Source organism: Balaenoptera musculus, chromosome X (genome assembly GCF_009873245.2).
Source record: "Balaenoptera musculus isolate JJ_BM4_2016_0621 chromosome X, mBalMus1.pri.v3, whole genome shotgun sequence".
In the NCBI taxonomy this organism is placed as follows: Eukaryota; Metazoa; Chordata; class Mammalia; order Artiodactyla; family Balaenopteridae; genus Balaenoptera; species Balaenoptera musculus.
Window position 1 is genome coordinate 85197756 of NC_045806.1, and position 26164 is coordinate 85223919.

At 44.4% G+C, this 26164-nt stretch overlaps 1 protein-coding gene across 1 annotated transcript in view; it reads left to right on the plus strand.

The window, feature by feature from the left end:
• The first annotated feature begins 1851 nt into the window (after positions 1-1851).
• Positions 1852-26164, plus strand: part of LOC118888426 (nuclear RNA export factor 2-like) — a 295223-nt gene continuing 270910 nt past the window's right edge. The window contains exons 1-17 of the mRNA XM_036839403.1: positions 1852-1917; positions 2527-2610; positions 2726-2836; positions 2947-3027; positions 3166-3235; positions 3382-3470; positions 3590-3697; positions 3883-3992; positions 5792-5828; positions 6211-6279; positions 6363-6418; positions 6562-6669; positions 6776-6834; positions 6943-7058; positions 7154-7196; positions 7762-7834; positions 8371-8553. Coding sequence (XP_036695298.1) covers positions 1867-1917; positions 2527-2610; positions 2726-2836; positions 2947-3027; positions 3166-3235; positions 3382-3470; positions 3590-3697; positions 3883-3992; positions 5792-5828; positions 6211-6279; positions 6363-6418; positions 6562-6669; positions 6776-6834; positions 6943-7058; positions 7154-7196; positions 7762-7834; positions 8371-8542 — 1437 coding nt within the window. The 5' untranslated portion in view covers positions 1852-1866 and the 3' untranslated portion in view covers positions 8543-8553. The remainder of the gene's footprint in view (positions 1918-2526; positions 2611-2725; positions 2837-2946; positions 3028-3165; positions 3236-3381; positions 3471-3589; positions 3698-3882; positions 3993-5791; positions 5829-6210; positions 6280-6362; positions 6419-6561; positions 6670-6775; positions 6835-6942; positions 7059-7153; positions 7197-7761; positions 7835-8370; positions 8554-26164) is intronic.

A 26164-nucleotide genomic window follows, 5' to 3' on the forward strand; every position in this document is an offset into this window, starting at 1 on the left:
AGGAAACTAACGAGATCTTCATGACATAAATAGAACAGTCCGCCCACCAACAGCAGAGTACAGGTTTTTCCCCGAGGGTCTCTGTAACATTCACCAAGTTAGACCATCTCCTCGACCATCAGACAAGCCTCAGTAATTTCAAAAAGAACTGAGGGACTTCCCTGGTGGTGCAGTGGTTAAGAATCCGCCTGTCAGTGCAGGGGACACAGGTTCGAGCCCTGGTCAGGAAGATCCCACATGCCGCGGAGCAGCTAAGCCCGTGAGCCTCAACTACTGAGCCTGCGCTCTAGAGCCCTCGAGCCACAACTACTGAGCCCGCGTGCCACAACTACTGAAGCCCACGTGCCTAGAGCCCAAACTCCACAACAAGAGAAGCCGCCGCGACGAGAAGCCTGTGCACCACAGCGAAGAGTAGCCCCCACTAGCCGCAAGTAGAGAAAGCCCGTGTGCAGCAACGAAGACGCAACGCAGACATAAATAAAGAAATTAAATTATTAAAAAAAAAGAAGAAGAATTGAAATGTCCCAGAGTGTGTTCCCTGGCCACGATGGAATCAAATTAGAAACCAGTAATAGAAAGCAAAAAGAAGAATCCCTAAACACTTGGAAATGGTGGCTGACACATCATTCCAGGTTATCATTCACACCCTTGTTATAGAAGAGCTGAAGTGAGGAAGAGTTGCCTGCTGAGCTGAAAGGCATTTCAGGCTGGCCCCAAAGAGAGCTCACCCTGGCTGTTTCAAACAGAGTATTGTTCAGGGCAAGGCTGGAGGGAGGGAGACAGTTCAGGAGGCTGTGACATCAGTGCCACCTGACATTAAAGCTCCTAGTGCACTGGCAAAGGAAGTCCAGCTAGCTTGCTGGTTGTTAGTGGAATCGGTGTGGTGGCTGATTGGATTTGGGAAGCACGAGAGAGGTATTGGTGTGGTTGTTGGAAAGTCCTGAGAGAAGGCAAGATTCGGGTGCCTTCCTGGTACATATATGACTGGTGTCCAGTCTAACCCATGGACGCATACACCTCGGTTCCTTATCAGTCCTGCTCCACTGTGTTAAAAGTTTCAACGCAGTTGTCCTCTCCTCCCTCCTCCTTCTCCTCCCTCTTTCTCCTCCTTGTCCTCCTCTTCCTCATCCTGCTCCTCCTCGATTCTTCCCCTGATAGTGCCATCTGTCGGATAAGGCTGTCCTCTCTGCACAGGCAGAAGAGTGTCCTTTCTGAGGTTTGTGGGATTGGTCCCTTAGGCCAGGTTGGCACTGTGCCTGCCCTACCATCCTGTTACCTAAGACATGGTATGTGGTAAGTGCACCACAGATGTGTCTTCAAACCTGTATTTTTGTTCCTCTTTTCAGAATACAGTGATGGTGGTAGACCACCTCAAGGAAGACAGAAAGGTTGTAGTTCTTTCCCAGGTAATTCTGGCAAGAGGAGCCCTCATTATGAACACGGTGGGGGTGAGCCTCAGCCCTCACACCTCCAGGAGGATGATGGAAACGTGGTGAAGAGGGATGTCCAGGAGGACCCCGAAGTAAGACAGTAAGTGACCAGGCAGCAGGGTTTGTACACAGCAGCCCCTGGGACTATGCACCTCTCTCACTCTCCGTGGACTTGTTTTTCTTCTGTCACTGCAAAACTGAAGCATGCTAGAAGTGAAATAATGGTTGAGCAATCCTAATTGTAGTGCTGGTGTCAAAGAGACGAGGGTGTACAGAAGACTTTCTTAGCACGTATGGCCACTCACCCTCCTTCTCTCCACATCCCCCCTGCAGCTCTCCCTGTACCATCCGAGGCAACGAGAGGAGAGTGAGATGGCACAGTGAAGGCCACATGCATATGACTGTGTGGGGAAACAGAAAACCTCTGGAGAGAGAAATGCAGGAGAACACACAAGATGGAACCCCAGGGAGCTGGTTCAGGGTCACCGTGAGTATCCTGAAAAATGTATGGAATGTGCAAGAGAGAAAAGTCAGGGGGAGTTGTGTTGGTCTCATGTAGAGATGCTGGTTTATTTCACTGGGGACAGCTTGTAAGCTGTCCTTTTTATGACCAGGAGTTAACAATCTTGTTCATCTAAGGGCAGATTCAGAGAAGCAGTGTAAAGGGAACAGGCTGACTGTGAGGAGAACGGAGGAGCCTGTCTCAGAGCAAAGATGGAAACTACTGCCAAGGATATGGAGCAACTCCACATTGGAGGTCTCAGTTTGGCAAGCTGAGTGTGGGAGATGGAGGGTCGAGCCTCTGGAGACCTTGTCTGAGGGGCAAGCAGTGTCTGCACTGGGTAGGATCTCCTGGAAATTTATAAAAGGAAGATCATTTCTGACACCTTGATTATTTGGAAGAGAGTTTGACTGGAGAGAAAGAGTATTTAGGAAATCCATATTACGCACACCCATAAGAAATCATGCCAGTGGTCCCTTCTTTAGAAGCCCTGTCAAGCTCAGTAGAAGGCCGGAAAAGAACAGGAAAAGGTTCGTCCTCCAGCCTAAATTCCCTGTTGTCTGTCCTCTCTCCCATCCCTTCTTTTCATCCTAGATTCCTTGTGGAATACAGTATGACAGGACATGGCTAATGAACTCAATCCAGAGCCATTGCAGTGTCCCCTTCACTCCAGTGGACGTAAGAGAGGATGCCGAAGCCAGACGCGTGGGCACAGGGAAGGGGGAGAGAGAGACCTGGTTCAGCAGGGTCTGTTGGCTTCTGATACTATTGCTGTTGCATTCAATCCCTGTAGTTCCACTTTATGCACAATGGGGCTCGGTTCTTTGTCCAGGAAGCTAGCACTGCCTCTGCATTGATGGATGTCAGCTACAAGATTTGTGACGAGGAGAGCCGAAAGGTGTGTGTCGCGGGCATTACCTGTACCTCATCCTGAGGAAGGAGTACAGGCCAGGGGCTGTCTGTTTTCTTTGGAACTAGAGTTCCTGGTGCTTACCCCACCTCTTCTTCCTGCAGATACCTGTGTTTGTCAGCCCCTCCGCTGCTCCCTACTCTGTGCGGGATAAGTTGAAGCCAGAAGAAATGGAGCAGCTAAAAGTAATGCAGACTCAAGGCATTTTGTGTGCCAGCGCTCAGACCCACCTCTCCTTCCTCCAGCCCCCTGTCCCCCTCGCCCCAGATTTCCCTGCCACCACCACAGCCTCAGAGCGGCTCTCTCCATCTCTCTCTCCGCAGCTGACCTTGAGCAAACGATTTGATGTCTCCCAGCAAGCTCTTGACCTCCGGAGGCTCCGCGTTGACCCAGGTACGGCTGACAGCAGTAATTCTAGGGCGGGCGAGGGCAGAGGGGTCTTCCTGGAGGGAGACTTAGGGATGGTAAGGTGGGGCGGGGCTGTTGCTGGCCCCAGACCCCACTCAGCCATCTGATTCCCTCCCCTCTCCTTCCTGAAGACTTGTTGGGCCATGATATTGATATAATTCTGAATCGAAGAAACTGCATGGCTGCCACCCTGCAGATCATCAAAAAGAATTTCCCTGAGGTGAGGCTGTAGGCCCAGTGCTGGTATTAGGGTAGGGGGTGGAAGAGATGGGGTGGAGGGCAGATTTGTCTCCAAGGTCCTAGATAGTAACCTTCACTCTACCTCTTCTTGCCCCAAAGCTGTTGTCCTTGAACTTGAGCAGCAACAAACTGTACCAGCTGGATGGCCTGTCTGACATTATACAGATGGCCCCCACGGTCAAGATCCTGAACCTCTCCAAAAATGAGGTGAGAAGAGGGAGCCAGATCAAACTTGGGTTGAGAGTAGGGGGGGGCGTGTTAGTGGCCATCAGAGTGATGACAGGAGGCAGGTGAAGGTACCTGTGGGGGAGGGAGGGGGCTGGGGGTGCAGAGATCCGGATGTCCCTCTTTCCCTGGGATTCCTTTTCCCACTTCCGCCCCATATTTCTCAGCTGAAGTCTGCGTGGGAGTTGAGCAAGATGCAAGGGCTGAAGCTTGAAGAGCTGTGGCTGCAAGGGAACCCATTGTGTGGCACCTTCCCAGACCGGTCCACCTATGTAAGGTCAGTGTGAACACCCTGTCACCCTTCCTGGTGACCTTCACCCATGGGAGCCTAGACTATCTGTGACAGTGCCCCTTTGCCAAAGGTGGCAGCCCTGGTCTTCTGGGAGGATCACAGGCCCCACCTTCTGCTCTCTCTGTGCCTATCACCGGTGAGGAGTTTCCTTCCCCTGACCTGCTCACCTCTGCAGGGGCTCTGGGGTCTGTTTCCAGCTCTCTGCGCCCAGCTATATTCCGCCAAGGCCTCCCAAGAGTGTGCCGCAGGAAGCAGGGCTTCTCCTCCTCACCAGGACCAGGAGCGACCAGCCTTGATCCAGATGCTGGCGCCCTGGACTGAGAAGGGTCCTCCAGTCCAGGGCCTCTTGCTGAGACAAGCCTTCCTTCTTCGTGCTGAGATGGCGTTTGTCTCCCCCGTTCTGAGAGGGGCCCTCTTCCCCTTCCTCCAAAGGGGTCCCCCCTCGTCTCCCAGGTTGACATGGGGGCTTTCGTGCGCCATGCTGAGGGCTGAGGCCGTGGGTGGCTGCTGTCATGACATCCATTCTGCTGGCCCAATGCCAGGAGCTGGAGCCTCCTTGGGAAAAAGCAGGGCTCCTTGAGTCAAGGGGCCAGACGTGGGCCCCCGCCAGTGATCAGAGGGCTTCCTGAGGCAGGAGTGGAAGGCAGAGGGCAGAGGTGGTAGAGGAGACAGAAGGACAGGGCTCTCAGGGGCACTTCCCATCCCTCCCTGCACACGTCACATCATCCCATCTGGTCCTTCACAGGAGCCCTGGGCAGCCTGAGACAGGTATGATTCCTCAGATAAAGAACGAACTCAGACAGGTGCAGGGCTCATCAGGAGAGAAGACGGTGATCATAAGACTGGGCCACGGATCCTCAGCCCCATACTGAGCTGGGACCTGACCCTTTCCTCATTCTGGGGGAGATGTGCCCCCATGGCGGCCCTGTTTCCCATGCCCAAGTCTGGCTGAACTCACACAGGTGACAAAGTTTCAACCAGCATCCAGTGGGGCCCCAGCCCAACATGGGCATATTTTCCATTCCTACCTGGTGTGTCTGGGCGATTCTGGGGCAGGTGAAGAGCCGCAACAGGGGCGCCGTTTCCCCTTTCTTCTCTCTTCTTCCCTGACCCCGACCACGGGAGAGCTTCTTTCCCTTCCCTTTGTTTTCTCTCTCTCCCTTGTCTCTGTGCCCCTGTGTCTCTCTCATCTCTCCCCTCCTACCTTCACTCCCTTTCTGCCTTCATCCCCTCCATCTCCCTCCCTGAGCCCCACCTCACTCACCTCCCTGGCCCAGCATCCTGGGCCATCCCTGGGGGGTGCCCGGGTCTTGCCAGAGTGCTGGACCCCCAGTGAGGTAGCAGAGCCCCGGGCTCCCACCCCATTCCCTCTTCTCCCCACAGCCTTCAGTGGGGCCCTGGAGGAAGGAAGGGAGGAGAAGGAAGCCCTGCAGTATGGGTTTGAAATGCTGCTCCCTGTGGCACTGGAGAAGGGAGTGCGAGTAGTCTGGGTGGGAGCTACCCAGGCGAAGGAGAGGAAGGGAGGGAGGGAAGGAATATTAAAGTGAAGGTATTGAGAGAGATGAGGACACAGTGCCTTTCAGACAGTAAGATGACAGATGCTCAGTGCTCAACAGGGAAGTGGACCGAAAACCCTTAAAATCAGAAGCAGAGGTGGGCAAAGGGCGCTGCTGGATGGGCCAGAACACACTGATCTCTGTTTATGGTATTACTCTTTTAACTCAAAGGAAGCATTGCAACCTTGAACTATCAACCATCTCTTCTCTATTTTTGGTTTTGGACAGGGCCATCAGAGAATGTTTCCCGAAGTTGTTACGCCTGGTAAGTGCCTACGTAAGTCATTGTCTCTTATGAATGTCGGTGATCTCTGCACCTGCCCTCAAGCCCTTTGGGTCTTGCCTAGATCACATATTAGCATCAGAACCTTAACCATTTTGGGGGGCCTGGACTCCTGAAAATGACATGGATATACTTGCTGGAAAAATACCCATAAATACACACACGCACACACACAAGTTGCACATAACACTAGAGACTTCCAGGACCTCATGATGAAGACATCCAGTGTAAGCTTTCCCATGGAATTTCCAGGGCCCTTTCACACCTGACCTCTGACCCTCACCCTCCTGGGCCCATCCTTTTCCCGGATCATCCAGGGCCACTCCCCTGGTCTCCACTCCTGACTTCCTCTTCCCTTCTCCAGGATGGCCAGGAGTTACCGTCACCAGTTACTGTTGACGTTGACACTCCCTGCGTATTAAAGCCCTGCAAGGTGAGGAAGAGGATCAAACGACATTTGGGGTGTTGCAGGGAGGCTTTATCCACTGCATAGTCTCAAATGCCTTTTGATTCCAGGGCAGCTACTTTGGATGCGATGAGCTGAAGAGCCTAGTCCTGCAATTCCTGCAGCAGTAAGTACCTCTGGGAAGCTGAGCAAGGGGGAGAGGGCGAGGACAGGTGAGGCCACCTAAGCACAGGTCTGCTCAGGGGAGTTTCCAAGTCTCATGTGAGGTCCAGACCACAGAGATAGACTGTCCTCATTGCTCCCCCTCAGGTACTACTTGATCCATGACTGTGGAGACCGACAGGGTCTCGTGGGTGCTTATCACGAGCAGGCCTGCTTCTCCCTGACCATTCCCTTCCACCCCGAGGACCCAGCCCCGTGAGTATCACAGCACAGGCTCTGCTCCTGGGCCGTGTGGCTCCCCAGCAGACACAGGCCAGCTCCTGCAAACACCCACCACCCACTGTTGCTCTTTGTCTCCTAGAAGCAGCTTGTGCAAGTACTTCAAGGACAGCCGGAATATGAAGAAGCTCACGGACCCCCGTGAGTGTGTGATGGGAAGACTGGGTGGGAAAGGGCGGTGAAGGGGTCAATCATAGGGCCCAGGGCGTGGCAGCCCCTGACCTTCGCTCGCTTCCCCTCCCCTCACAGACCTGCGGGTCCAGCTGCTGAAGCACACAAATCGTGTCATTGTGCACACCCTCTGTGTGTTGCCCAAGACTCAGCATGACTTCATCTCCTTCGTGGTGGACACGTGGTCCCAGACGGTGAGCGCCTGCTTCCTCCCTCGGGCGGGCCCAGGAAGCCGCAGGTGGGTAGGAGGTGCAGGTGGTGACTGGGCGCCTGGGCTCTTCCCTTTCAGGAAACGATGCTCTGCTTCTCCGTCAGCGGGGTGTTCAAGGAAGGTGAGTGTGTGTAGATCCCCACCCCAGATGCCCCACTGCTGCCTCCCCCTGGCCAGGCTCACTCCCAGAACCACCCAGCTTCCCGGACCCCTTCCCTTCCCTTTCCCTCCCCTCCCCTCCCCTTCCCCACTGTGTTCTCCAGCCCTCAGGCTTCCCACAGACAATCCAGGTCTGAGCTGTGTCCATGCCTGTCTGCCCTGCACACCCTGGGCGTTGGGGACACAGGCTGTGGAGTTTGGTGGCTCTCATCCCAGATACTTACTCTGAGAACTTGGGTCGTTACTTAACCTCTCAGTTTCCTCATTTGCAAAATGGGGTAGTAGTATCCACCTCTTGGGCGGCTGTGAAAAACGCATCCCGTGAACCTGTGTAGTGGTTGTCAGGGGCCCTGTCACTGGGCGCAGACTGCTCCTATAGTTGCCCTCCCGATTCCCGACACCCTGGCCCCCGTGAACAAATGCCCTCTCAGCATGAGTGTGAAGTCACAGCCTGACTGGGGACCGCCGTGTGAGCGTGTACAGCACGTGCGGCTCTAAGGGGTACTGTTGTTTGTTTGCTGTTGAAGTGGAAGGAAGTTCTCAGGACTGTGTGCGTGCCTTCACCCGGACCTTCATCGCTACCCCTGCCAGCTACTCCAGGTGAGAGCCCTGTTGTGGGCGGGAATGCCCATCCCCGCCTGGGCTCGGGCGTGGGAATGTGGTGGCGCAGACCTTAGGTTTACTCGGTATTGTGGAAAGCCAGCAGGGAGATCCCAGGAGCAGTCTAGCCTAGTGGTTAAGAAGAGCATGGGCTCTGGAGTCGGCCTATGCGTTCTCTCCTTGACCCAACACTCACTCGCTGTGTGACCTTGGTCAAGTCACATGACCTCTCTGTGACTCAGTGTCTTCTTCCGAGAATGGGGATCAGAGCGTCCACCCCTTGGGCTGTGGTAAAGGGTAAATGCGAAATTGCCCGTGGGTTGGGGATAAACCTATAAATCGAGTGAGGGTGGTGGACAGTCTCTCCAAAGGTGGGCTCTGTGGGGAGGGCCAGAGGTACCAGTCAAGGAACCTGGGAGACAGACACAGGAGGGGCGTGGGAGGAATCTGGTTGCTGAGTGCCAGTGGGAGCAGAGTCAATATTGGGGGTGTGGGTGTCCATCCAGGCGTAGTCTGAGGGCCCATTTTTCCTTCAGTCTGTGCATCGTGAATGACGAGCTGTTTGTGAGGGACGCCAGCCCCAGTGAGACCCAGAGTGTGTTCTCCATCCCAGTGCCTACGCCCACCTCCAGCTCCATGCACACCCTCTCCCAGGAGCAGCAGGACATCATGCAGGCATCCTCCACCCCACCTGAGGTGAACCTCTAGTGGTCTCAGAAGTGAGTGCTGGGTTTGCGTGGGGATAGGAGGGAGCTGGGAGGAGTAGAGGAGTGATTAATGGGAACTTGAAGCTAATTTGTTGTCCTTGTTTATTTCAGTCATTTTTAATCTGAGCATTTCATTCGTGTTACATATGAAACTAGTTATTTTGAGCAGCCTTGTATTATTTTTATTAATTTCATGGATGCTGCTTCTGTATTAGCAGACAGTTGGGTGTTCAGGAGTGTGCATGAGGTTCATTCCACTGTATATGTCACAGTATATGTGGAGGGGGAAAAAATCATTACCCCAAAACATACTACCCAAAGGTAACCGTTGAATGTTTTCATCTTCATCATATCTTCCTGTAAGTTTGCTTATGTAGGTGTTTACATATTTATTATGCACGTTTATATATTTCTGTATTTATCTACAGAAAATGAGGTCTCATCATGAGAGAGAGAGAGAGAGAGAGAGAAGGAAATAGAGAGGCAGAGACAAAGAGAAAGAGAGGCTTTTGGCTGAATGGGGAAGAGGGGTCCAAAGAGGGATCATTTAATCTTCAATGCCTTGAAACTTGAGCAAGTTAACAGCTAATGTGAAGGAGCCATCTCAGCTCATTATTAACTCTTAAATTTGCCCATATATTAATTTTCCTTCTTATCTTATTTCTACTACAGAGCTAATGAGACACCTCAAATGGAACAGTATAAATTTTAAGCCCAATATATATTTAGTTATTAGTGAATGAAAGAATGGACAATTGTATTTCAATGAAATGGTAGTACGTTTTAGGTTTTTGTCTCACAGGGAGGCAGCAGATGGTTGAAACTGTGGTGTGACGTGGCTGGATGACGCATGAACTGAGGACCCCTGCACTGTTGAATGGGAGACAGGTCTAGAATTTTCCTATAAACGTATTAACATGCGGAGCAGTCCAGGAGCAGCAGTTAGGCAAACACCACAACTTGCTGCCCTGGTGCCACCTCTCACTGAGCTCACCAGGTGAATCAAAGGCAAGCCTGTCTTCCCAGCGTGGGGAACTGGATTAGGGTCTGCTCAGAGGCACGATGTTGGGCAGCTCTTAGGAGCTTCTGAGTCTCCCAAGAAACTAGAGATCCTTCTGTCTTTAAAACTTCGAACTCAAGGCATACCAGAGAGAGATATGCTTCCTTCATAAAGATATCGATATTCTCATTAGGAGAAACAATGAGAAACACCTTTCCATAATGCCTGCCTTAGCCCCAGGTTTTCTCATTCACCCCTCAGGACAGCACTGTGTTAAAGATGAGTCCCATTTCACAGATGACAAAGCTCCTCCTCATATAGCTTCTATCACCTATCCAGATAAGTGGGAGTTTGGGAATGAGGTTCCATCCCTCGCCCTCTCTAGAGGACAATGGAGCAGCCTCCCTTTTAGACAGTGGGCTTCTAGGGCTGGAGAAATGGTCATTTTGTTCTCCCCTGATATAACAGGCCCCAGGGGTACTCCCTCAAAACCCCTATTGATGAATATGATAGTGCACATAGATGTGCACATGCATTCATTAACTTGGAAAAGCATTCATTGTGCTCAATTTCATGGGGGAGATAAAGTAGAACCAAGTGGAATTGACAGCGTATCTCCGTGTGTGTGTGTGTTTGTGTGTGTGTATCGATGGGCTGTGTATAGGAAGTGTATAAAGTCATTAGTGATAAAAGTACAATATGTCAGGTAAAAACGTGGAGATGACATACCTCTGAGAGGCAGGCACTTCCTTCTTTACCACAGAGTCCCCCTTCCTTAGTGTGCAGGACAACTTTTTTTTGTTTTTAACATCTTTATTGGAGTATAATTGCTTTACAACGTTGTGTTAGTTTCTGCTGTATAAGAAAGTGAATCAGGTATATGTATATATATATCCCCATATCGCCTCCCTCTTGCGTCTCCCTCCCACCCTCCCTAACCCACCCCTCTAGGTGGTCACCAAGCACCGAGCTGATCTCCCTGTGCTATGCGGCTGCTTCCCACTAGCTGTCTGTTTTACATTTGGTAGTGTATATATGTCCATGCCACTCTCTCACTTCGTCCCAGCTTACCCTTCCCTTCCCCATGTCCTCAAGTCCATTCTGTACGTCTGCGTCTTTATTCCTGTCCTGCCCCTAGGTTCTTCAGAACCGTTTTTGGTTTTTAGATTCCATATACATGTGTTAGCATACGGTATTTGTTTTTCTCTTTCTGACTTACTTCACTCTGTATGAGAGACTCTAGGTCCATCCACCTCACTACAAATAACTCAATTTCATTTCTTTTTATGGGTGAGTAAATATTCCATTGTAGATATGTGTCACATCTTCTTTATCCATTCGTTTGTCAGTGGACACTTAGGTTGCTTCCATGTCCTGGCTATCGTAAATAGTGTTGCAATGAACATTGTGGTACCTGACTCTTTTTGAATTATGGTTTTCTCAGGGTATATGCCCAGTAGTGGGATTGCTGGGTCATAGCCCTCTTGCACTGTTGGTGGGAATGTAAGTTGTGCAGGACAACTTTTGAGGACTGAGGAAGGTAGAGTATCTTTTGTATGAGGAAAGCCCTTCAAGGGTCAGGTGTGGAAGTTTCCACGGGGTACCTTTTCCGATACCCAGAGGCAAAGAGCAGGGAGATGGCAATGGAGAGGCAGCTCTGGTGGTCTTCAATGGGGAGGGAGCTAATAAGGGTATAGTCCTTCATCTGGGCACCTCCCTGGCAGCCCCCAGGTCATCACTGTCTGCAGCTGAGAACCAGGAGTGCTGTTGGGTAAGAACCTTCCCTGGGTCATGAAAGGGTGGGCACAGGGCCTGGCACCCAGGGAGGGCCCAGGGCTTGTCTGCTTACTTCACCTCCATTCTCTGTTTTCACTTCCTATATTCTCCACCCTCAGTTGGGTTCATCCCTAACTTTGTGCTAATCACCACTCCTACCATTCACACTTGGCTGGGTGGTAAGAAAAATAATAATACTCATAAAACTGAAAGAATAATAAACCCACAATAGTAATAAAAGATAGCAACAATTATAGCACACATATTAGATAAATTACTTGCTCAAGGTAAGTCAACCAGCCAGTAATGGTTCCCAGTATCAAATCCTGGTCTTCTGACCGAAAAGGCCCCACCCCTAACCCCTGTTTCTATATTGAGTGTACTTCTATGTTAGGACTCAGGCCGACACAGGGGAAGAGACTCAACCCGGGTCCTGTGGTCAGTTGATGGCTCTGGAACTGGACATATGTTTGATGACTTCTGTCTAGCTGACCTGTTCCTATTCTTTGCTCTTCTGTGCTAATTCTTCTTCCTGGGGCTCAATAAGAAATTGCTTCTGGTCAAACTGGAATGAAAAAAAGGAGACAAGAAAGCATGAGGAAAAAGGAAATGATGAGATGGCACCAAAGTTCTCTTCTTGCTGCTACATTTCCAGGTGCTGTTTCAAATCTATTTTATAGGACAGAGGAGGCAGGGTGGGCCAGGAGTAATATATCTCAAAGTCCTATTGCATGCCAGACATTCTTTGAGGTTTTCTCCTTTTCTTCTTACAAGTCTAGAAGTAGGCGCCCTTAGTCCCATCTTACAGAGGGCCAACCTCAGATTCACGGAGTATGTAAATTTTCCAGGGTCAAATGTCTACACTTTGCCCTCTACACAGATCAAGCAGCAGCCTCCTGTTTAGATGATAGAATTCCAGGGCTTAAAAGACTGATAGTGGAAAACTCGCCTGATGTGGAATCTGGGCTGTGTCATGCTCCCCATTGGACATGAAGATGATGGTAGGGATGAAATCCTACTCCGTGGGCCAAGAGGACTGGGTGTGGGGGCCACAATGACTAGCTGATTCTTGAGGTGCTGAACTGGACCCAGAAAGCAGCACAAGCTGTTGCCCTTTGGAAAGAGAACCGGAATGGTAGGATATTAACATGTACACAACCACTATATGAAAGGGGTTTTACACGTTATCTCATTTAATCCTAAACTCTTTTCAAGACCAATAGGTACTTATAAATGATCAGAATCAGAATTTTTTGTGTGTATTTTTAAAAATGGAAGTACAGTTGATTTACAATATTGTGTTAGTTTCAGGTGCACAGCAAAGTGATTTGGATATCAGATTATTTCCCATTATATGTTATTAAAAGATATTGAATACAATTCCCCGTACTTTACCGTAAATCCTTGTTACTTATCTATTTTATGTATAGTGGCTTGTATCTGTCAGTCTCATGCTCCTAATTTGTTCCTCCCCCCTCCTTCTCCCCTTTGGTAACCATAAGTTTGTTTTCTATGTCTGTGAGGCTGTTTCTGTTTTGTATATAGATTCATTTGTATTATTTTTTAGATTCCACATATAAGTGATATCATATAATATTTGTCTTTCTCTGTCTGACTTACTTCACTAAGTATAATATTCTCTAAGTCCAACTATGTTGCTGCAAATGGCTGAGTAATTGTCCACTGTGTGTGTGTGTGTATGAGTTTTCATTTCTTTCTGGATATATACCCAGGAGTGAGATTGCTGGATCCTATGGCAGCTCTGTTTTTAGCTATTTAAGGAACCTCCATACTGTTCTCCATGTGGCTGCACCAATTTACATTCGCACCAACAGTGTAGGAGGGTCCCTTTTCTCCGCACCCTCTCCAGCATTTATTATTTGCAGACTTTTCGATGATAACCATTCTGACTCATGTGAGGTTTTGATTTGCATTTCTCTAGTAATTAGTGATGTTGAGCATCTTTTCATGTGCCTGTTGGCCATCTTTATGTCTCCTTTGGAAAAATATCTATTTAGATCTTCTGCCCGTTTTTTGATTGGGTTGTTTATATTTTGATATGGAGTTGTATATTTTGGATATTAACCCCTTGTCAGTCACATCACTTGCAAACATTTTTCTCCCATTCCATAAGTTGTCTTTTCATTTTGTTGATGGCTTCCTTGGCTGTGCAAAAGATTTTAAGTTTAATTAGGTCCCATTTGTTTATTTTTGCTTTAATTTCTTTTGCCTTGGGACACTGATCTAAGAAAATATTGCTACGATTTATGTCAGAGAGTGTTTCACCTATGTTCTCTTCTAGGAGTTTTATGGTGTCATGTCTTATATTTAGGTCTTGAAATCATTTCAAGTTTATTTTTGTATATGGTGTGAGGGAGTGTTCTTATTTCATTGATTTACATGTAGCTGTCCAGCTTTCCCAACATCACTTGTTGGAGAGACAGTCTTTTCTCCATTGTATATTCTTGCCTCCTTTATTGAAGATTAATTGACTGTAGGTGGGTGGGTTTATTCCTAGGCTATCTATTCTATCCATTGATCTATATGTCTGTTTTTGTGCCAGTACCATGCTATTTTGATTACTGTAGTTTTGTAGTATAACCTGAAGTCTGGGAGGGTTATGCCTCCAGCTCTGTTCTTTTCCTCAGGATTGCTTTGGCAATTCTGGGTCTTTTGTGGTTCCATATACATTTTTGGATTTTTAGCTCTAGTTCTGTGAACAATGTAACAGGTATTTTGATAGGGATTACATTAAATCTGTTGATTGCTTTGGGTAGTATGGCCATTTTAACAATATTAAGTCTTCCAGTCTAAGAGCATGGGACATCTTTCCATATCTTTGAATCACCTTCCATTTCTTTTATCAATGTTCTATAGTTTTCATCGTATAGGTCTTTCACCTCTTGGTTAAGTTTATTCTTAGGTATTTCATTTTTTGATGGGATTTTAAATGGGATTATTGGTTTACTTTCCTTTCTGATATTTCATTATTAGTGTAATGAAATGCAACAGATTTCTGTATATTAATCTTGTACCCTGCTACCTTGCTGAATTCATTTCAGGGAACAGAATTTAAAAGTTAAGTAACGTGACCTAGAAACAACCTTATCAATTGCTGCTCCAGGATTCATAATCTGGAGTTACACAAAGTAATCTGGAGTTACATTTTATCCTATGAACTGACATTCGACATCCCAGAAGGCATTATTATTCAGTTGTTCCTTTTAAAACAACGTGAAGTGAAATAAAAACACTAAAACTCATTAAAAAGGATTAGATACCCTCTGCATTATAAACATTAAAAGGTGTGTGAAAATCTGGGGGATATTGTATTCAGACGTGGGTTTATCTCTTCAATGTACAAAATATTCTTAAACAGTAGAGTTAGGTCAATGATATCAAGAGCGGATGCAAAGAAAAACCACTTGAAAACAAACCAAGCTAAATAAATTAATAGGAAATAAATCATATTAAGCGAACAGGGTTGTCATGATGTACAAAGTAAAATATGATGACCCTTTTTCTGCAAAAGAATATATATCAACATGGGTGTATGAGGGTGATTAAATATGTTAGTGCATTACATACAGAGAAAAATCTGGAAAGTAGGCACCAATAAGTTAAGAGAAACTCTCTTTGTATTATGGTGGCCAAAAGGTAGGGACAGATGGGTGTGGCAATGTAATTTTGGTTTCCAAAAACGCATGTCTATATTTCTCCATATGTGTTAAACAAAGAGAAGTATTAATTGGTGCCCTAACAAAGTACTGAGATCAAGTTTTGCAAAACCGGTATATCAGCAGCCAAGTCACAAAATAATAGTGTAGAAATACATTTATTGACTTAGACACTAAACAGATTTCTTTGATAATAAATCACTGAGTGTGGATTGTTGAAGACAGAAGATGTTTTTGTTTTATAACTTTGCATTTCTATGCTGTTTCCAGAATGGAAACATTGACTAAAATGTTGAAAATACAAAAAATTGCAAACTGATTACCAATACGCTATCCATATATTCATGGATTCGGAAGCAGATCAAAACAGTTGATTTGACAGTTTTTTGTATGTGTGTGTATTTGTATATGTCTCTTTGTCTCAAATTTCTTTACACCAATTATTCATACACTAACTCATGCAGCTTTCTACTCAGTTCATTTACGGGCCAGGTTTCCGGTCCCAGGGCTTGAGGATCCCAGCATGGGCATGAATACAGAAGGATCGCTGCCAGTGTGAAGCCTAGAAATCTTGCCTTTAGGATGAAATTCATTCCCCTCCCCACCAACACCACAGTCCTTTCCATCCCCCATCCTTTGCCAAGCCCCCAGTTCAGACTTTTACACCTGCAGTTCTGACTCTGGTCACCAGGTGGCATCGCTCTCCATTTTCTACACATTTTTCTTTTCCCCCTCAATGGAAGATACATAGTTTTAAAACAGAAGTGAAAAGTTTCCTCAAAGTCTATTGGAAAAAAACAAGTACAGTGTGATCTTAACTTACTTTGAAAAATTCAGATGTGTATAGAAAGACTAAAAGGGCGTATGTGTAGTTTCTATCCCGCTTCTCATTAATTTATTAATGTGTACTGTGTGTGTACTATGTGGCAGGAACTGTCAGTCCAATTCCTTATCTGCATCCCAACCTCCCTCTCTTCATCTCCAGACCTGCATAACTGGAAAAGCCCCCAGGAAACTAGATGGATGTTAGTGCCCACCCCATGGAGCCCCATGACCTCAGGCTCCATTCTAAGCAAGATTAGTCCAAGCTTGACCCTGAGTCCTGGAAACCAGCATGGAAACAGGAAATGATGTAGCTTAGTGGGAGAGGCTATAACTTGGGAAACTGTGGCACCTTCTAACTCAAACCCCCGTCTTTTTGCATAGGACGAATAGGCTATTACCTTCTCCTGACGGGACATCACTCAGAGAGTCAAGGATGAGGTGAACAGTGTTGGTCTCAGTTTTGCTTCTCCTCACAGGCTCCAGCTGGAGGTTTTATTTTCTCTTAGACCTTTGCTCTGTCAGAGTGGTACATTTCAGAACTGGTTTTGTATGTTTTATCCCTGAGAGGGTGGTTCTATCCATTTAGTCATCTGACAGGTCCATTTGAGGTGACATGGAGTTCCTGCTTCATGAAGACCTTCTCTGCCAGTCAGGGGGAGCCTGGATCCATACCCACAAGAGACAGAAAAGAGTAGAGACCGAGCTATCAAGACAAACACAGGACCAAGACTCTGGTCCAAACGCCTAATTCTCTTGACTTAGTGAAATGGTTTTCACATATTTCTCACATGGTGGTCACTTCTTTTCTGGGGTCCTCTTACACCTGACGCTCAAATATGATCCCTTTCTCTCTCTCCTGTCCACAAACATATACCCACAATAAATTCCTCTAAAAGCCAGTAGTGAAGAAAAGTTTTCTAAATATGGCTTCAAATCCAGAAGCAATAAGGGAAAACCATAATACACCTGATTTCATTAAAAATTGTGAGGCAGAAAGCATCCCATAAGCAAATTAAACTGAAAAATTACAAATTGGGAAACGTACAGCTTACATCAATGACAAAGGTTATCTACCTTGTAGTAGAAAGATTATGAAAAAGCAAAGGCAAATTAGAACATTCCGAAGGAGAAAGGGCACTAGATACAAAAAGGATTTCCCCAACAATTGTTCCTTAAACATGTTAAAAAGTGTGAAACCTAACTGTGGATTAAGAGATGCAAAGAAAACAAACAAACAGACAAAACACCGAGATGCCTCTTCTCATCATTTACATAAGTCTGTGAAGAAATAGGCAGTCACGTACATTGCTGGTGGTAATGTTAACATGGTATAACTCCTAGCCAGGGGATTTGATACGATGTTATGAAATTACCAGGGTACTTACCCTTGGAACCAGCAATGTCTCTTCTAAGAATCTATCCCAAAGTAACAATGTAAAAAGACAAAAAGACATAAACACAAAGCCATTCCTGCCGGAACAATTCATACAGCAGAAGGCAAGAAACAAGACATATCCACCAATAAGGGGCTGGTTGGATAAGCCGTGGTCCATCTACATCTGAGAGGACTGTGCAGCTATAAAAAGCAATGACGACTCCTTCTCTGCACTGCTGTGGAGTCATCTCCGGGATATATTGTTCAGTGATAAAAGCCAGGTGCGGAAAAGTGTGTAGAGCTGCTGCTGTCCAATATGACGGCCACTAGCCTCAAGTAGCTATTTACAGTAAGTTAAATTAAAATTACATGAAATTTAAAAATCAGTTACTCAGTCACAGTTGCCACGTTTCAGGTGCTAAATGTTCAATTCCTGAATAAAACTCAGGTAGTTAATGACTGCTGTGTTGAGCAGCACAGGTACAGAACATTCCCTTCTCCACAGAAGTTTCTGTTGGGTAGCACTGGTGTAGCATATGACAACTTTTACATATGAAAGGGGGAGAAAACAAATGTATGTTATATTTTCTTATACTTTAAGAACCGTACAGTTAATACAAAAGATGATAAAAATGCGTACCTGTAAGGGGACAGAAGAGCAGCCCAGGATGCAAGCCAATGCTGTAAATTCTCTTAAATATGAAGCCTAGGTTTACTGGCTCTATGCACTGAAAGGGCAAGAAACAATGACCAACACAGTAGTAATCAGCAACTGTAGTCCCTAGACTGAATTTCCCACTAAAAGGAACCAGGCTTCCTTGGAGAAATGCCTGATTTTTGGTCTAGGTAAGGATTGTACCAGGTGAGTCTGGACTGAACTCTCATACCAGAAATTATATCAGAAAGACTCATAACCTCAGGGCCTCCCATTGGCCAAAGGTAGAACAATTTGAACATCAAAAACATTAATGAGTATCGTGCACTAAAACAAGTCAAATATAGAAACATCTATGACACTCTTAAAAAAAAAGCCAACAAAACCAACTCACTGCTCACCTTTGAGAGTCCTAGGGAAACACCTGGTTTTTGAAAGTGGAAATATTGCCAATGAATTGTATATACACCTTGCTTTTCCTGTGCATGTTATACCTACGCATAGTTGTTGAGGGAAGAATTCTTTTATAAAAGAATTTCCGCTAATACATGCAGAAGTAATTAAAGAATTTGTACATCATGCTTTTGCAACCTTTTATGAAATGTAGCTCTAGGCAGTGATCATTAGAGGCTGCAAAAAAGGGATGTGAAAAGCAGATGGGAAATTTTATAATAGCTGCGTCACAGTGTCTCTGAATTTGCCTTTCCTCACTTGTAAAATGGAAACAATTCTATCCATATTAGACAATTACTGTGAGGAGCAAAAAGTCAATCGGGCAGATGATACATACAGTACTGAATAGGTATGAATAGTCTTATTTCATACCTGACCTTCCTTTAAAGGAGATTCCCTTGATACAATCCAAACAGCATGATTATAAGACAATAATGTGGAAATATTAAATGGAAGGGAAATGTATAAGTTTTCATTACGTATTCACTTCAGTGTCATTTCTCTGTGCTGGAGTCATTTCTCAGATAATTTAGGAAAAAGGGAAACTGACTCTAGCATTTCCATTGGGTGTGTGAAAGAAAACCATTGGTCCATTTCACACTATTTCATATCCTTTCCCATTCCACTTTTAATAATTATGTTAATTTCTTAAGAATAACATGTGTACTCAAATGAACTTATCTATGAAACAGAAACAGACTCACAGACAGAGAACACACTTGTGGTTGCCAAGGGGGAGGGGGGTGGGGAAGGGACGAATTGGGAGTTTGGAATTATCCGATGCAAACTATTATATATAGAATGGATAAACGACAAGGTCCTACTGTATAGCACAGGAAACTATATTCAATATGCTGTAATAAACCATAATGGAAAAGAATGTAAAAAGGTATATATATGTATAACTGAATCACTTTGCTGTACAGCAGAAACTGACACAACATTGTAAATCAACTATACTTCAATAATAATAATAAAAAAAAGAATAACATGTACTGGAACCCAGCAAGAATGGGCTTTGCAGAAGAACACTACAGTAAATCACTGGGGGCCAGGCACATCATAGGTTCTTGGGTAAATCATTTCCCCCATGCTGGCCATTTTTTTGGATAAAACCTCTCAGATGTAGAGGCTAATGAGATACCATCTGGGAAAGCACTTTTGAGACCTTAGATAGGATAGAAGAAGCTGTTATTTCTACGTAATTACTTTCCAATCTACACTTCAGATATTATCATACTCTGTGTTGAATGAATTCAATAGGCATAAGTCCTTGCATTACTTTGTACTTGAACGGCCATTTGTGAGTAGTCTTAGGGTGGCTGGAACTGAAAAGTTATATATTAGGGCAGGACCTCTGACCCAGAAAGTCATAGGGACTTACCTATTGTGAATGCATGCATTTTTTTCTCTCTCATGCATTTTCCACAACATTCCTGGAAGGTAGAGAATAACATATCTTTACATCATGTTGTAGCTGGAGAAACAGTAATGTACAGAGGTTAAGCAACTTGGCTGGGGGGTCATCCTTCTCTTAAGAGGAAAAGCAGAGACTGACACCCTATATGTCCGAGTGCAGACTGCATGATGCTCAGCTGCACATGACACCGTATTCAAATAAGTCTTGCTTTCCTGCTGATCTGTGTCACTTCTGAAATCTATCTTCACTTGCGACGCCAGGCTGATAGTCCTGCTTGTATTTATGCAAGTCGGTGAACATCAATTGCACTTCAATTTCCTGTTCTGTAGAGACAAGGGAATGTGATTAGGTCATTAGTGTTTGAAAGTGAATTCCCAGACAACATAAGGAATATGCACAGTAGAATAGAGGGGCTGGTGTTATGCTGAGGATGAATAATTGAAGGAACAGTCTCCAAATGCGTGAAGGTCAAAAGTTCCTGGATTCATTAATGCATATTGATAAATCAACCTGTGAAAAAGTTGTACTAAGTGCAATCCCCACCAGCAATATCAGACTTTGTAGGATTCCCCCTATGCACACCCACACTGGAAATTCTCAGTAGTTTATTGTTACACTTGAAAAACATGAACATAGAAATTCTCTTATTGTCATCAGATTTAATTGGATAGTAAGGTTATTTAAAAGTATTCCTAGTATGCAGACTATTCTGCTAATCATCATTTGCATTAGTTATTAATGCAAAAAGGTCCAGTGACATCTGCAACCTAACAAACAATGAGTGACGGCCTTATAAGCCAGCAAGTTCTCCTAGGGCTACTGCCTGCATGAAGGCTCCAGGTTGTGTGTGTGTGTGTGTGTGTGTGTGTGTGTGTGTGTCCTCTGGGGGCTCCTAAGGACAATGTGTATCCCTAGAAAGAGATTGAGAATATCTCTTTGTGATATATGTTGAGTTCAAGTTTAGAGGGGAGCTGGATCTGCTCGTTCTTGAGTCTTTCGAAATGGCACAAGAGTTGGACCACAGCAAGCTTCTGAGCAGACAGTAGTCCCATTCCCCCAGGTGGAAGGCAAGCCTGTCTGTGAACTCACCTGCTCAGGTCAGGGATGGATCCCTCCAGGACATAAGGTGTGGCAGTCTGCCTAAATGCGCTTCTGAACACTGACGTTGAGGGCTCCCATCTTGCAGCCGTCAGTTGCAGAGTCCTGAGAAGCCGCATCCTCTCAGCCACCCACCACCATGGGTTCAGTCATCTGCATGAGGAGCTCTGCACTCAGGGATAAAAATCCTTAAGTTCTTAGCACATCTTTGACACGTCGTGCATCCACCTATTCATCCGTTCATACGTTTAACAGACATTAAGAAGAAACTCTACACTATCCCTTCAGTAAGTTTTAGGCTTCTCCAGAATGGAAACAAGGAAATAAAGTGTGGGAAGGCTGGTGTGGTAAATTCAGATGTTAAATCTAAGAAGAGATAGATCCTTCTCATTAAGATTTCAAGCTGCTCAAGTATCTTATGAATGGTGATTATAGAACATCATTTAATGCTGTGGACCTCTGTCCACATCTCTGGTTACTGACCTCTTTACATATATATTCTGCACTCTGCAACCAAAGATCTACAGTGAATTCTTGATACTCAAGTCACATCCCCCCACCTCCCCTCCAACTCAGTCTTCATCTCTCATCTAATGGGGACGTCCCTCCACTCCTCCACTGAAATTTATCTTGCCAAAGTCAACAACCACCTTTTTGTCACATTTATACATCATGAGTGTTGAAATGCATGGTCAAATGGAGACAGAGGTTTCTCTTCCCAAGATACAATTAAGTTGCTTGTCTACAGACCAGGATTACATTGCAAACTGATACTGTCAGTTACCTGAAATCTAGAATTGTAAAACACCTTCCATGGAGACCAAGTCAGATAATGGGGAAGTGTGTGCTATAGACAGTAGGCTTTCAAATGAAGTTGAAAATGTCCCCCACATGTCTCATACTTTTGCATCATTGGAAGGGATTTTACAAATAGGTCTACAGCAGGATAACAATGTTTATTAGGGTCGCCTCACTAGACTGTGTCTCACCTGTCTCTTTTTTTTTTTCTCAAGGTATTTCCAATTATGGAATGAAATCATCTGAAATTGTAATGTTGTTTCACGTGTTGAGGCGCCATATGGCCCAGCAGTTCCACTTCTAGTTACATACTCAAGAGAAATGAAAACACATCTACATAGAAACTCGGAGAAAAATATTCATAGTACCATTACTCATAACAGCCAAAAAGTGGAAACAACTCAAATGCCTATCAGTTGATAAATGCACAGGTAAAATTTGGCATAGCCATACAACAAACTATTATTCAGCCATGAAATGAATGAAGCACTGATACATGTACAACATATATGATCCTTGATACCATTATGCTAAATGAACAAAGTCAAACATAAAAGACCAAATACTATATGATTCAATTTATAGGGAATGTTCAAAATAGGCAAATCCATAGAGACAGACAGCAAATCAGTGCTTGCCTGGTACTAACTCTGGGTACGGGGGTTTAGTGTTTTCAAGGATTATGGAAGTTTTGGGAACTACAGAAATGCCTAAATTCAATTATGTTGATGGTTGCATTCATTTACTAAAAATCATCACACTGTACCCTTAAAATGTGTGAACTTTATTGCCTATAAATTTTACCCAAAGAAAGCTGTTTAAAATAAAAAAAAAATAAAAATAAAATATGATGTTGGCCTGGTCTTCTTTTGTACCACCATAACAAGCAAATTACATTCAGGACGGACGTAGTTAAGGATGGTGATAGGAGTTGGTTATAAGGATTGCCATCCTGATAATTCCCTACCTTCATTCCTGGGCCTGGATTTAGGAAGGGAGAACGAATGAGAAGCAAGGCCATGAAGGGGTTGAAAGAAACAGAAGGAAATGTGGTTGTCAGTGCGCACACACACACTTGCACCCATACACTGACACACTCACACCATATATATTCATACATCGACCAGGCTGCGTTTTGAATCCTAGGACTCTCACAAGAGAGTGCAATGTGTGCTCAAAGAGGACACGTTCAGCTCATGTGCAAATAGCCACATGAATCCTGAACTGTGCCCTTCAGCACAGTTAAATGCCATCCACACAGCCTTGACAATGGGGAATATAAGAAACACTGAATTCCAAATGACACGAGGTAGTGAGAATCCATTATGTTACATCCATAGGATGGAGTTCTAGTCAGGCAGCAAAAACGAGTTATAGTGACGACAAGGAGAGAGGATTTGTTGCCTATCAGATTAGCAACGATTCACATTATTTCTAAAGTGTGCAGAAACAGGAATTTTCATATAGTATTGTTAGAAATATAAAACAGTAATAGTTTGTTCAAATAAAATAGTTTTTTCATTGTTTTGAAAGAACACTTCGGGAATTTATAAAAATGCTTACTAAGATATCTGCATGTATATGAACAAGAATGTTAAGCACACTATAGTTTGTAATAGAAAACGTGGTAAAGGAACTATATTTACATCACTAGTACTGGAAAAGTGAATTCTGGAGCATCCATATGATGCAACAACAGGTCAATATAAAAAAATAAGTGAAATTTTATTGTCAAGTAACTTAAAACGTTATCACAGAAATTCACTTACATGGAAATATGGTCACAATAAGTGCCAAGGTGGGTTACAATGATCATAAATGACAGGGATCCAGTTTTGCTTATATAGGTGTATACCTCTTTATCCAGAGGTCTTTAAAAACAAAAAAAAAACTTTCTGTTAAAACATAAAAATAAAAATGGTCTTTCTGTTGAAATCACATAGAGCTTTCCACTCAGCATAGAAAGAGGCTGCACTTTCTGTCTAGATACCTCAGTATCCCTGTACCCGGAGTGTGTCCCTTTTCCACCCAGACTTCCAGAAAGCTCTCTGGATTTAGGCCTTTCCCTCCCACCTTCTGGCTCAGCGATGTTCATGCTGCAGTTCAGTCCACTGTCACGAGGTGGCACCATCGTACCTCCATTGTCAAACTTCTCTACAAAGACGTTCATTCAAAGAGCAAAAAAAATACCATCCTCTTCCTCAAAACCCAGCCCATGAACCTATGTACAGAATGATTCTAATTTTGCCTGAAAAACCTGTTAGGTGTAAAAGAAGAGTGTAAAAACATATACTCCGGGTCTTGAATACGAAAACGAAATACCAGGTGGCAGTAGCGTGTTGGCAATGGTCGCCTGTTGAAGGGCTTTGCAGGACTGGTGGGAGGTGGAAGAGAGAATGGGGCTCCAGAGCGGGGTCTTGGCGGCTGTGTCCAGTGTCATGGACAGGGTATGACAGACAAGGAGTGGGAAAAGTTCTGGACAGACTCTACGGGGTGGGTGGGGTTGGAGGGTGAATACCCTACTCTCTGGGAGGGACCCCCCCCTCTGCAGTGTGGACACTTCAACCTACACTTAGGAGGGAAGGAGATACCTCAGTGAACTCGATGTTCTTTTCGGGTCAGCAGCAGATGGGACTGCTCTAGTAATACATATAAGTTTCACAAACATAATTAGTGTCTTAGTAAACAAAGCATTCCGAGATCTTCTTATTCTTGGCGTCATGTGCTCATTTTCTTTGTAAAAGAAAAATGGAGGTGGAAGCCACCTGCTGGCCAGATCCAGGATTGCAGCTCTGAGGCTCCGACCAGGGAGCCTGGCAAAGGAGAGTGAGGACGAAGTCTGGGCTCTGGGTTAATGGTTTTAGCCAGTGTTTTCCGGAATTTTTCACTTACTGGTGGCAATTTCTCTGTATCTACCATTTTTCTGGCATATCTAAATCTGAGATAGGAATCAAGCTCTGGTCTGATGTGAAGATAAAGATTGTGGAGTGTACAAGCCATAGGACATACAGAAACACACACACACACACACACACACACACACACACATACACACACTGTCAGTTCAATTTTAAAATCTACTTTGTTCTTCTATAAAATTGAATATAATGAATGTTTATAGCGTGAAGAATGTATGTGCAAACATATGTGCACTATCATCTTCATCGTCAAGAGGGATTTTTGGGTGAGTACCCATGGGGCCACAATATCAGGGGAGTGTAAGAGGCTCACTTCTCAAGCCTTGGAAGCTCATTTTCTCAAAGGGAGGCTGCTCTGTGTCCTCTCCTTAGGGCAAGGGATGTAACTTCATTTGAATCCTGCCACTTATCTGGAGAGGTGCTGTCGGTTCTATGAGCCTGAGCTTTGTTGTCTATGAAATGGGACTCAGGGTCCTTTTGTCACACAGCCATCCCAAGGAGAAAATGAGAAAACCTTCCCAAAGTATATGGCATATTGTGGGACTTCGAGGGCTCTTTAAAAGTCAAGACTCAGAACTTAAACCTTTTGTGTATTAAAATTTTAGAAAAATATATATCATTATGTTATTTCTTGTATATAATAATAACAGAATATTTATAATAACCTTAGTGAGAACAATATGATTATACCTTCTTAATTATTTTTGAAAATCTTGATTTTACTTTGGCTTGGGTTTGTGTTTTTTTTTCTATTAGTTCCAACCTTAGTTTTAAGTTCAGTATAGTCTATACTTGCTTTTAATGGTTGAAAAAGTTCTCACATACATACGTATATCAAAATGAAAGAAGCACAACACACTTCTCACTTACTGAACATAATAAGTATTTTCCCTTGTATCCTTGCCTTCATACAGCAGTTGTTAAAAGTCCACATCATGTATGTAGGGTAAAGTTCTTTTTTTTTTTTTTCACACACACACACTGTATTTTATTTTTACAAGAGATAAATAAACTGACACCAAGCATTGTACATGGATGACCACAACAAAAGCAACAATGATTGCAATTACCAAACATGAAACACACTCATACTATGTCATAATATTGACATTCAGTCCAGTAATCCTCCACTGTAACAGCTCCTTTACTTTGCAGTGAAAATTGATTTGTATATTCTTTGCCTCTGAGTCCTTGTGGGATTTTTTTTTTAAATTCAGACAGAAAGTCACAAAAGTTATACTCATCCTCATCAGTTCACTCAGTCCCATGTAATTAATTTTTTTTTATCTTGATCTTTTGTTAGCACTTTTATGAGTTCATCAGTTTTTCATTAGAGTTCTGAAAATGCTTATTCATTCAGTTCAGCAGTACAGTCAGTTACCAGAAACCTGTACTTGTCAGAGTCTTTTCCATGAATTTCTTGAAGATGAAACCCTTTTATAGGAACATATTTGCAAAATCATCAGAGTACACCCAGAACTGTCTGTAAATGACAAAAGACTTAAAAATGACCACGGTTAAAGATTTGATGAAAGTTCATAATAATGCAGTTGACAAGAAAATTAGTTATTTCTGAGATATACATTTTAAAGTAATAACTAGGATTATTACTTATAACATTATACCAG